General features: G+C 37.4%; 2 protein-coding genes across 3 annotated transcripts in view; both read left to right on the forward strand.

The window, feature by feature from the left end:
• Nucleotides 1–871: 871 nt before the first annotated feature.
• Nucleotides 872–6287, forward strand: zgc:103559. Of its 2 annotated transcripts, none has more exons than XM_047158506.2 (11): nucleotides 872–1221; nucleotides 2397–2548; nucleotides 2738–2852; nucleotides 3293–3439; nucleotides 3808–3853; nucleotides 3998–4091; nucleotides 4248–4434; nucleotides 4663–4801; nucleotides 5358–5530; nucleotides 5757–5789; nucleotides 5867–6287. In XM_047158506.2, the coding sequence occupies exons 2-11, from the start codon at nucleotides 2424–2426 to the stop codon at nucleotides 6014–6016; spliced, it is 1209 nt and encodes a 402-aa protein (XP_047014462.1). In that variant the 5' UTR covers nucleotides 872–1221; nucleotides 2397–2423; the 3' UTR covers nucleotides 6017–6287. The 2 variants fall into 2 exon arrangements, with proteins under 2 accessions (XP_047014462.1, XP_017336085.1); XM_017480596.3 differs by having other exon boundaries at nucleotides 872–1144.
• Nucleotides 6288–7132: 845 nt separating this feature from the next.
• agxta (alanine--glyoxylate and serine--pyruvate aminotransferase a) overlaps nucleotides 7133–11492 on the forward strand; it is a 9068-nt gene continuing 4708 nt past the window's right edge. Inside the window, exons 1-8 of the mRNA XM_017480110.3 lie at nucleotides 7133–7395; nucleotides 7801–7993; nucleotides 8104–8168; nucleotides 8264–8364; nucleotides 8479–8549; nucleotides 9158–9242; nucleotides 9348–9446; nucleotides 11457–11492. The exon at nucleotides 11457–11492 is cut by the window's right edge and continues 34 nt beyond it. Coding sequence (XP_017335599.1) covers nucleotides 7237–7395; nucleotides 7801–7993; nucleotides 8104–8168; nucleotides 8264–8364; nucleotides 8479–8549; nucleotides 9158–9242; nucleotides 9348–9446; nucleotides 11457–11492 — 809 coding nt within the window. The 5' untranslated portion in view covers nucleotides 7133–7236. The remainder of the gene's footprint in view (nucleotides 7396–7800; nucleotides 7994–8103; nucleotides 8169–8263; nucleotides 8365–8478; nucleotides 8550–9157; nucleotides 9243–9347; nucleotides 9447–11456) is intronic.

Genomic DNA, 11492 nt, shown 5'->3' on the forward strand with positions numbered 1-11492 from the left:
GAGTCTTTTAGACCTCACAGAACCTTACAGGGCAGGTCTCACAAAATATTAATTCCAGTTATGAGTTTTGCATGTGCGCCACATGCCCGTGTGGTTTTTCTCCCACCTCCCAAAATCATGGAGGATGGAGTAGCCTTAGTGATGGAGTGTGTTAATATGTATGCATAGTGCTCTGCAATTGACCAGCATCCCATCCAGGATATATTCCTGCCCAGTGTTCCTGGAATAGGCTCCAGCTTCACCGCAACCCTGACCAAGACTAAGCTGTTACTGAATAGGAATAAATTAAAATATTGTGTTAAAATAAAGCTTTAAAGCAGTCACATATGTTTAGCTCTAAATATCTCTGCATGTGTTATTCATTTTTTGCTCATTTTCATGGCTTTTAGTGTGGTGTGGTTGAAAACCCTTGCAAGGGTTTCCTCATAATTATGCAATAAGCAGGTCAACAAACCTTGAATTCTGTGAGTATCTTAGTGCACTGACCCCAGTTCACTGACAACCAGTATAAAGTACAAACACACGAGAACTTGAGTCAACATTTTATTGTAAAGCACAGTTCATTTGCATTTTGTTAAAATTACTAACTACAGGTACAGTTTTACAAACCATTACAAAATCTAATAGGTTTTCTGTTGGGGCTTTTTTCAGCAGGGAGACTTGAGACAACTCAAATATTTCTCTCTCTCTCTCTCTCTCTCTCTCTCTCTCTCTCTCTCTCTCTCTCTCTCTCTCTCCCTCACACACACACACACACACACACACACACACACACACACACACACACACACACACACACACACACACACATACACACTCAGTTCGGGTAGCAAAAATCCAGCACAGGGGTTTTCACTTTTCCCGGCTCCTCCCCCCAGTGTACTTTAGGACTGTGTTTATACTTTGACTTATGATTTATCTTATGGTCAACTGGTGCACCTGGCAGCAGCTCTTTTTCCAAACCCGTGGTTCATATAGTCTATACAACACGAAAAGCACTGAAATGGAGGCAGGATCCACTGTGAGTGCTGTGAGGAGCTTAAAGGTTTTGATTGGGGATGAGGTTCGACCTGCACTCATCACCATAAAGGAAGGGAAGATTCATAACATCCTGCCTGATCCAGGTGCTGGTACAGGTGGAGAGGTGAGCTGAGATTACAGTATGTGTGAGAAAATACCACCCTGTGGTAGACAAGAGGTACTACAGATTCCTGACAAAATGTACGTTTAGAATTTACTTTTACAGCTCTTCATTTGACAGATAACAACAGATGTAAATCCTAATCTTCTTTTTAAACGATTCATTATAATTGTATATCAAAAGTATAACCCTAGTGAATGATTTTTTTTTTTCTAAATGTGCTTGGACCAACTTCTGTATTAAACATGCATTTCATAAACCGGAGAGGCTTAAGTGATATTTTGGGATGCAGTTATTCATATTAAACCCTCATACCACAGTGCTGTTGGATGTTCAGTGCTGATTGGTCAGAAGGTGTTTTTCTGTAATAGCAGCTCTTACAGTATTTGTGGCTGCAATGTTTATATTTAATGCATTTGTTCTATACTATTAACATGTTATTGTTTCTATACTAACAACTAACACAGGGACTAACACAGTATGCTGAATGTTCCACGTAAATAGATTTAACATGTGTAATTGTCGGTATGGTGAAAGATGCTTATTTGACATTTTGGAAGGAGGCTCCAGTGTTAACATTTGTAACAGTGAAATGTAATGCTGTAACTAAAATTTTTTATCACAGGAGGTCTTCAGGACAGAGTAATTTGTGTTTTGTGGTTTCTTGCTAACCTAACAAGCAACATTTGTTTTGTCTTATTAACTTGATGACTGAATGACTCATATAGCTGTCATAATATAATGCTATAATGCAATGTGTAATGATAACAGGAAATAACTTGTTTTGCAGATATTCCACAATATTAAATTGAACTATAAATGGATAAAAGTTATTCTGTAATGAATAAAAATGTCATCTTTGGCAAATTGCTGTCACATGAGAGAAATCTAATAACACTTGGTATTATTAGAAAATAATCCCAGTCGATGGTCATTTTCCTGTAACAGCATGCTCTGTAATGTTTAATTCCTTACAGAATGAACTCTGTCTAGCACAAAAGCAAACCAGTTCAACCAGTAGTAAATACATTATAATAAATGCTCAAAACCTAAAAGGATTAACACTGTAATGTCAAAGTTTGTTTTGTGCATCTTGTAAAATCATTTAAATTTATGATATGCACATTTATGTTGCTGTAACATACAAAATTGTTTTGGAAAATCCAGAAAATGTTGATTTCAGTCCCCATCCCATTTCCTCCATTTTTTAGTTAATCCGGTCTGTAAACATCTGCAGTATGTGCTTTGTGTGTAGGTGCTGGATGTGGGCAACAATGTGGTGATGCCAGGTTTAGTGGACTGTCATGTTCATGTTAATGAACCGGGCCGTACCACTTGGGAAGGCTACTGGACTGCAACACGAGCAGCAGCAGCAGGAGGAGTGACTACTATCGTAGACATGCCCCTGTAAGAACACATACATATACATATGAACTCACAGTGAAATTAATGTGCCTAGCCCTTCAACACAGGTCATGTGGAAATTAGTACATGTGCATGATAGACAAGAATGCATTGTCTAATGTAGTATCTCAACTTCATGACTTTTGGTAAATGAAAAGAAAAAAGGAAATGTTCTTGGCTCATCATCCATAGCAACAGCATACCACCAACTACAAGTCTTGTGAACTTCCGTGAAAAGTTACAAGCTGCCTCTGGACAGTGTTTTGTGGACACAGCATTCTGGGGAGGTGTTGTCCCTGGAAACCAGGTACTATCTTAACTCTTGTGTTAAGTCATACTAAACTTGATTACTTTTTCAATATGAAACTTGCTCTTGTCTCAATTTCTAATGAATGTGAAACATCATTTATAAATTTATATTACAGAGATTGTAGACATTATAGGCCATTTTGAGATGAGAGTAATTGAGTGGGGGAAAAAATGTTTTAAAAATATCTGGTCTTTGTAATTGTGTCTAATAAAATTACTTGTATTGCTAACAATAATTGTATTGTTATTTTGCTATTTGGTGTATTTAAAAATACATTGGCAGTATAAAATGGAAAGGACTAGCCAGCATCAATTATTGCTTAGTAACTAAACAGGAGGTAAGCAATATATCCTTTCATACCTGACTTTATTTATACATGGAACTAAATTAGCACTGCTGTCCCTTCTGTGTCTCTCTCTATCTTTCTGTACCTTCAGCTTGAGCTGAGGCCCATGGTGCGGGCCGGAGTGGCTGGATTTAAGTGCTTTCTTATCCACAGTGGTGTTGACGAATTTCCTCATGTGAGCGAGAAGGACCTGCATGCTGCAATGAAACAACTCCAGGGCACACAAAGTGTTTTACTGGTGAGTAACTAGCTGATGATTCTTCAGTGATGGTTTGGTCTGTGGGGCTTCTCTCTCAGATCTCTGCACTCATTAAATATCCTAGATTTATGGAGCAACATGTTCTGAGGACATAATGAATGTAATTATTATTAAATGAATGGTTCATAATGAGAGCTCTGTACTCATTATAGTAAGTCATAATTTAAGCAGCAACAACATATGAAGACACATAATATGAATATAATTATTATTTAATGAATATTTCATTTTTATATCATTTGAAAGCCTTATTATGGAAAGGGTAACGGGTGGATAATTAAGTGTGCAGTTATCCACTTTTTAAAGACTACTTTCACTGCAATGATGCTGTTCTCTGTTGTATTTAGTTTCATGCAGAGCAGGAGGTCCATCTACCTATGGCAGAGGATGGGGGTAAGAAAGATGTTATTTTACTTAGTATGAGTGGCAAATGCATCATTTTAAAAACTCTACACTTTGCCTCATGTGCATCACCAATAAAAATACATTTGTGTTTATTCATTTAATTTACCCCTAAATGAACTCTTTCTTGCTCAGATCCATGTGAGTACTCAACGTTTCTGAGGTCCAGACCTGATGTCATGGAGCTGGAAGCCATTCGGACCGTTACACAATTCTGCCTGCAGTACCAGTCAGTTCAACCAATCCATTAATGAAATAATCATAATCTAAAAATTATATCACTTAAACAATATTCCATTATTACAGTCCAGTTAGTTGGTGTTACGATATTATTGGCTTAAAGACACACAATAGAGTTTCAAACAGACGTTGACTTCTTTTACAGAGTTCGATGCCACATTGTGCACCTGTCCTCAGCTGAGTCTCTGGGGCTGATCCGAGCAGCTCAACAGGCTGGAGCTCCATTAACAGTGGAGACGACACACCACTATCTCACCCTGAACTCAGAGAACATCCCATTATGTGCCACACAGTTCAAGTGCTGTCCTCCCATTCGGGACAAAGCCAACCAGGTTAGATAAGACGTTTTGCGGTGTTCCTAAACGGATGGAGAAGGGTGGAGACAACCTTTAGTTACTATAGCAACAAGCTCTGAAATTCGTTTTGTGAAAATAAAGCTATGTTAAACACAACAAATTTGAATATGACAAGAAATAAAATTTTTGTTGATCTTATTATTATTATTATTATTATTATTATTATTATTATTATTATTATTATTATTAATGCTGTCCCCTCAGGAGCAGCTGTGGTCTGCACTAAGAGCTGGTGAAATAGATATGGTTGTATCTGATCACTCTCCCTGCACCCCCGACCTGAAGCGCTTGGACAGTGGGGATTTCATCCAGGCATGGGGCGGCATTTCTTCTCTGCAGTTCGGTGTGTTACTTGGGTCAAAGTTCTGCTAGATTCAAAGAGCACGTTAGCACTGGCTCAGGCTCTGTTTACTGTAAACTAATAATTGACAGCCACATGGACTAATGTTTGAAGATCTGGTTAAAATAACTACCCAAAAACCCACAGTTAAGTAACTCAGAAACAAGTAACTACTTTTTTTTGTTGTTGTAATTCATCTATATTTATTTTTTAAATATTGATCTGGGGAATCCTGTTGAATATTGCTGTGGCCAAATTCTGTAAAACTGACAAAAAAAAAAGACTAAAATAAATCAGGTTTTGAACAAAAACCTGTTTATAACATACTTTGACATCTCAACTTTTAAAAGCCATAAATATATTTGAGTAAAAACTAATGTTTTTATTTACTTTTTAATACTGAACGCTTTCTGCAAAGATCATGTTGGTTAAGCAGTCAGTTTAACAAATGGTCAGTCTGCGTAAGTGTTTTAAATTGTGAGTATGCGGATATCTATTATTTATATCTGTGTAATTATTTCTGTGTGATTCAAGGCCTGTTATATCTCTTGTTTTCAAGGTTTGCCTCTGTTTTGGACCTCAGCTTGTAAGAGAGGTTTTGCTTTTCCTGATGTAGTAAAACTCTTGAGCGAAGAACCTGCACGTCTCTGTCGCCTTGACAACCAAAAAGGTAGTCTCGTGCCAGGTCACGATGCAGACTTAGTCATCTGGGATCCAGAGAAGGAATTTACAGTGAGTACCAGAGCATTTTGTATTTCACAGAGCTCTGCCTGTGTGTTAATATCCACCTGGAACAGAATAAAGGATTGGGGTGTTTTTGTACCCCTGTGTCAGAATGTTCTAAACCTTACTTCTAATAACATCTTTTTATCAAATGAATACTGAATGTACTATCTAATATGTAATTGATATTTGTGATTATGTGCAGTGAACCTAACGTACTTCTGCCATGTTCTAGGTAAACGAGGAAAACATATTTCACAAAAATAAAGTGAGTGAGATTTTTACTTTTCATTTGTGAATATAATGAGCTTGGATTTCATTAACTCTTTCCCACTCTGTTTTCAGCTAACTCCATATCTTGGCTTGACCTTATGTGGGGAGGTAAAGGGGACCATAGTTCGGGGGAAACTTGTGTATTTCAATGGCTCCCTTAGCCCTCAGCCACTGGGACAGAGCTTACTCATAAATCAAACCCTAAACCTAGCTTCCTTGTAAACCTCCCTCACTTCAACTAATGCATATCCCAAGATTTCTTCAGTCTTTCCTACATTTTTTGGAGTATTTCTCTGGGGGCATGTCTTAGGGGTTAACATGTTTGCCTCGCACCTCTGGGGTCGGGGGCTCGATTCCCACCTCTGGAAAAAATGGATGGATGGATTTCTTTCTCTTCATGGATGCTCAAAGAATGTGGGGCTTAAGGGCCTGTAAAGCCCACTGTGACATGATTGTGATTTTGGGCTGTGTAAATAAATTTGATTTACTTAAATTTCCCAAGAGTGGTTATTCCATTTTGCAGAATTTTACAATATAAAATGGACAATAGATTCATGAATGATACACCAATGTCATGCATTAAAGTAAAACTCAATATAAATAACTGTAGCAATAAAGAAGACGTGATTTCTGGCAGTAAAAGAGATTTATCGATTGGATGATAAGAAAGCTGAATGTACATTTTATTTTTCGTTCTTCATTCACATAGACATCAAACAAAGTTTACTAAGCAGGTTTTGTTCCTCTGCCTCTCTAAAGTCATGTTTGTGTCAGAGAAGGAATAAGTTAATGATTGACACTCAGTGATCAGCAGAACAAAATTTAAAGGAATATAGCTTTAAAAACCCTGCATGTTCTGGTACGATCAAATATGTGACTAAACACCATTCTATAATTCTTTCTCAAAGCATTTACATTACCCTGTCTTCATAATAATTGTAATGTAAATCATACAGCTTGTCATTTATTTTAATCATATTCTGGTTATGCATATATTTATTTTCCCTTTAAAAAATCCTTTGAATGAAAATAAAAATAACAATTATTGAAATTTACTGTAAATTTGGTTTCAGAGAATTTTTTCTTTTCTTTTTTTAAAAAAAAAAAAATCTTTTAAAGTGTGAAGTTTCTTAATACATATAGAGGTTATTTTCTCATACTTGATATGGTTTGTAATAAAGTGATAATATTTTATGATGATTAAATTATAATGTTTTTACCTTCTGTACTATACCCTATCTTCACACTTCTTGATATGCAAATGATTACAATGTATAAAGTTGCGTCATGGGGTTTGGTCACTTTCCACTGAAATCATTGGACTAGTGACCCTGATTGTGAAACACTGTTTTGACACCTTTGGTCTTCTGTACAGATTTCTTCTCCACTTCTTTGCTTTTTTCCAATGTCACTTTAGAACAGCTGCTCTTTGTCTCTCCAGTATGTCATCTCTTTCTGTCCCACCACCGCAATGTCTCCTACGACCTTATGTGGTCCCACACCGGCTTCTGCTGGGACCGGGACCCTCCAACGTGCCTGCTCGGATTGTGACAGCTGCGTGCCAACCGATGTTGGGACACCTGCACCCTGAGACTATAGAGGTACAATTAGTATTAAAGTTAATATTAGTTCATCATACACTCAGTTAGGGGAAAAATTTTTTTTAGATTAATTCTTCACAGATTGAGCCGTTTTTGTTTTTGTTGTATTTTATTTAATGCATTTAATTATATGTATATATATATATATATATATAATTACAATGGGTAGTTACGTTTAACATGACTAAACTGATTTTATATCAAACTACAATATCCAATTTCTCATTATTAGATTCTTATAGGACTTGATCGTTTTGTATATTGCAGAGAATTAAAAGGTACTGCAGTGTATATCCTGCAGCTTGATTATAGTCAAACATTGAAAGACAACATCGTAGAACCTTTTATATATAGATTATTCACAATGTTGAATTTATCTGCATTATTTTTTCATGTACATCCCAGATTATGGATCAGATAAAGAGTGGGATCCAGTATGCGTTTCAGACTCAGAATCGCATGACTCTGGCAGTGAGTGGGCCGGGTCATGCTGCTATGGAGTGTGCTATCTTTAACTCAGTGGAGCCTGGAGAGAGTGTACTCATTGCAGTCAACGGTATCTGGGGGGAGAGAGCTGTCGAAATTACACAGAGAATAGGTACTGAACTGTTATTCATGGGATAATGATTTAAAACGCAACATTTATTCAATGTTGAATCAAATAATTACTGATGAAATCATCATAATTGATGAATTGATGCGTAACAGGTGCCAAAGTGAACACCATTGTAACCTCAGCTGGCAGGTACTTCACAAACAGTGAAATAGAGCAGGTAAAGCCATAGCAGTATTCCTGCATGCTGTATTAAATACACTATGACTTCAAGATTTGTGGTAAATATATAACATGTCAGTGTTATGTTCATAGGCACTAGCCAAATATAAGCCAGTTCTGTTCTTCCTCACACATGGAGAGTCTTCTACAGGAGTGGTACATCCCATAGATGGCATTGGAGAACTCTGTCACAAGTGAGGAAAAAAAGACTGGCGTATTTTGTACATCCATTAACCTTTTCTGCTTTATTCCACCTCCTTACAGTTCACTGTAATTCACTTACTTATGCATTTACTGTTGCCTCTCAGGTATGGTAGTTTGTTCTTGGTTGACTCTGTTGCAGCACTTGGAGGTAGTCCAATCTACATGGACAAGCAAGGTATATTTAAGAAAATACATATACTGTATATTGTCCCCTTATGGGGAGAATTTTTGTTAGAAAGCTTTATAGAAGTTGCTTTCGGCAAAGCAATCTAGATTACATAGGTGCCTCCATATTCATTTTCTGGTCTAAAAGACACCTTTTAGCAGGTTTTATGACTTATATGCCAGTTTAGATGTTATAATTTCCAAATAGCCTAAGTGTAATATATTCCTTGTTAGGGGTCTCACTGTAGCTTAGCTAGTCAAATAATTAAAGCAAGGTTATGAGAAGGTATGCTACCCCTTGTTAATACAACATCTAGGGTTTCAGCTCAGGAAACAATACACAAACTACGACAACACCAACAAGACAAATAATAAGTTAGACTACACCAGAAGAACTCTTGGAAGGGCCATTTTATTTAAAAATAAATAAATACAATACAATACAATACAATACAATACAATACAATACAATAAAAATCCCAGGTATCTTAATGTAACGTGAACAGTGAAGCAGTGTGTACATTGATTTGTTTTATAGTTTAAAGCAATTTACATATGAACTATATAGGCCTTGTGGTTTCCCAAACTTAAAACGCATGATGGATTTTGGATTTTCAGCTATCGACATTTTGTACACTGGCTCTCAGAAGGTCCTAAACGCACCTCCAGGAACTGCACCAATCTCCTTCAGTGAGAGAGCATGGTGAGATGAGACATAAGAAATGATGAGAGAGACATCCTATTTGAGTATGCATGTTCTGATTAAGCTCAGCTGAAAGGATAATTTCTTGTTTCTCATTTCTGACAGCCATAAAATCTTCAGCAGGAAGACAAAGCCTGTGTCTTATTTTCTGGACCTGAGCTGGCTTGCCAGTTACTGGGGCTGTGATGACAAACCTGCTCGCATGTAAATTTCCTTAATATGTAATTCATGAATGACTTCCTGTAGGTGAAATAACTAGCTAAAGCTCATTCTACCTATCTCTTTTCATCTATTGTAGACTTACTGACCATTTCCACTTATACTCATATCATTGATTAGTGCAACTGGAAAATAACACAATTCAGTGTGACTGGAATTTGTCCTTTAAGCATTGTGAAACAGAATCTAACCATAGCTTAGGAATCACCAGGGAGTTTTATAGAATAATGGATAATAGTAATGATTATGTAATACACTTCTTAATAGATAAATACTTTCCTTTCAAAATTGTAATGACTAAATTCATGATCATCCTGGGCAGGGTCACAGTGATTCTGAAGCCTATCCCGGAAACACTGGGTGTGAGTCAAGAATACACCAGCGATGGGGCAGGGGTTCAAGACATCATACAAACACACAATTACACATTCATTCAAAACCTAGGGGCAATTTTAAAGTAGTCAATCAACCTACTGACATGCTTTGAGAGATGAGAGGAGACCCGAGAACACGGGGGGAAACTCACAGCAACAAGGGGAGAACATGTAAACCTCCACACCTACAGTAATTGGAGCTCAAGATCAAACTGGAGACCCTGGCTGTCACGTATCGTGACGGAACGGAGATAGGACAGACGCAAGTGCAGTATGAACATTGTTTATTTTAAAAGAGAGACAGGCAGACAAATCCAAAACGTGATCCATAAACGTAATCCACAACAGGCGAAGGTCAGGCGATCGGCAAACAGGCATACACAGGGTTAAACATGAATCAAGGTAAACAGGGTCGATAGGGCAATACAGACACACGTGAAATCCCAGCCAATGACAGAACAGGGAGGAGACATGACAGAAACATAAACAAAACACACGTGTCCAGATGTCACTACTGTCAACAATGGAAAAGCAGGTGCTCACGCATTCGCGCTTAAAGCACGCTGCTTCAAGGGGGGAATCATGACACTGGCTACCTGCTGAGACATCATGCAGCCCATGAGTGAATTCAGTCAAAGCAATTATTAAACACTGGTTTCATATAACCAGTAAAGAAAAGTATATTCATTTTTCTAGTTTAACAATTTCACTATATTGTATATCTTTGACAAAAGATCTACCCATCTGTAGTTAATTAAATTAACCGATTCAGACACAAAAACATAACTTGTTCTAAAACACATCTTTCTTATATCATTGCTGAGAACACCATATAATCACCATATAAGAACCCCATGGTCCTTGCATCCATGAAAGAAGTAGGGCATTGTGACGTCCTCAATCATAGTTTAACCGCAGTATAAAAAATATATACCTGGTATACTTTATATACTACATGGCCAAAAGTATTTGGACCTCTGATGATCACTTCCATATGTGGGCCATACTTAAACAGTTGCCACAAAGTTGGAAGCACAGAATTGTCTACAATGTCTTTGTACGCTGTTGCATTGCAATTTTCCTACACTGGAACTAAGGGGCCTAAACCTTTTTCAGCATGTCACAAAGTGAGGTCCAGGAAGACATGGTTTGCCAAGCTTGGAGTGGAAGAACTTGAGTGGCCTGGGACAGAGACCTGACTTCAACCCCAGTGAAAACCTTTGAGATTAACTGGAATGCCAACTACACCCCAGGCCTCATCAGCTAACATCAGTGCTCTTGTGGCAGAATGAGCACAAATCCCCATAGCCCTGCTCCAAAATCAAGTGGAAAGCCTCTCCAGAAGAGTGGAGGTTATTATAACAGCAACAGGGGTCTAAATCTGGAATGGGATATTCTAAAAGCACATATAAATGTGATGGTCAGGTGTCTACATACTTTTGGACATATATTGTACATGGTAGTAGTTTCAATACTTTTATTCGAGAAGACAGACCGTGAAAAACAAAACTAGAGGTTGCTTGGCCCTTGTGCAATTTGTTAGGAATAGGTTTCTTATAAATACTTATATGATTTACCACTATTAATTAGATATCATAGATTACTTATGCTGTTTTTATAGTTATCATCACACTGGACCTGTAACTGCATTATACAG

Source organism: Ictalurus punctatus, chromosome 11 (genome assembly GCF_001660625.3).
Source record: "Ictalurus punctatus breed USDA103 chromosome 11, Coco_2.0, whole genome shotgun sequence".
NCBI classification, from domain to species: domain Eukaryota; kingdom Metazoa; phylum Chordata; class Actinopteri; order Siluriformes; family Ictaluridae; genus Ictalurus; species Ictalurus punctatus.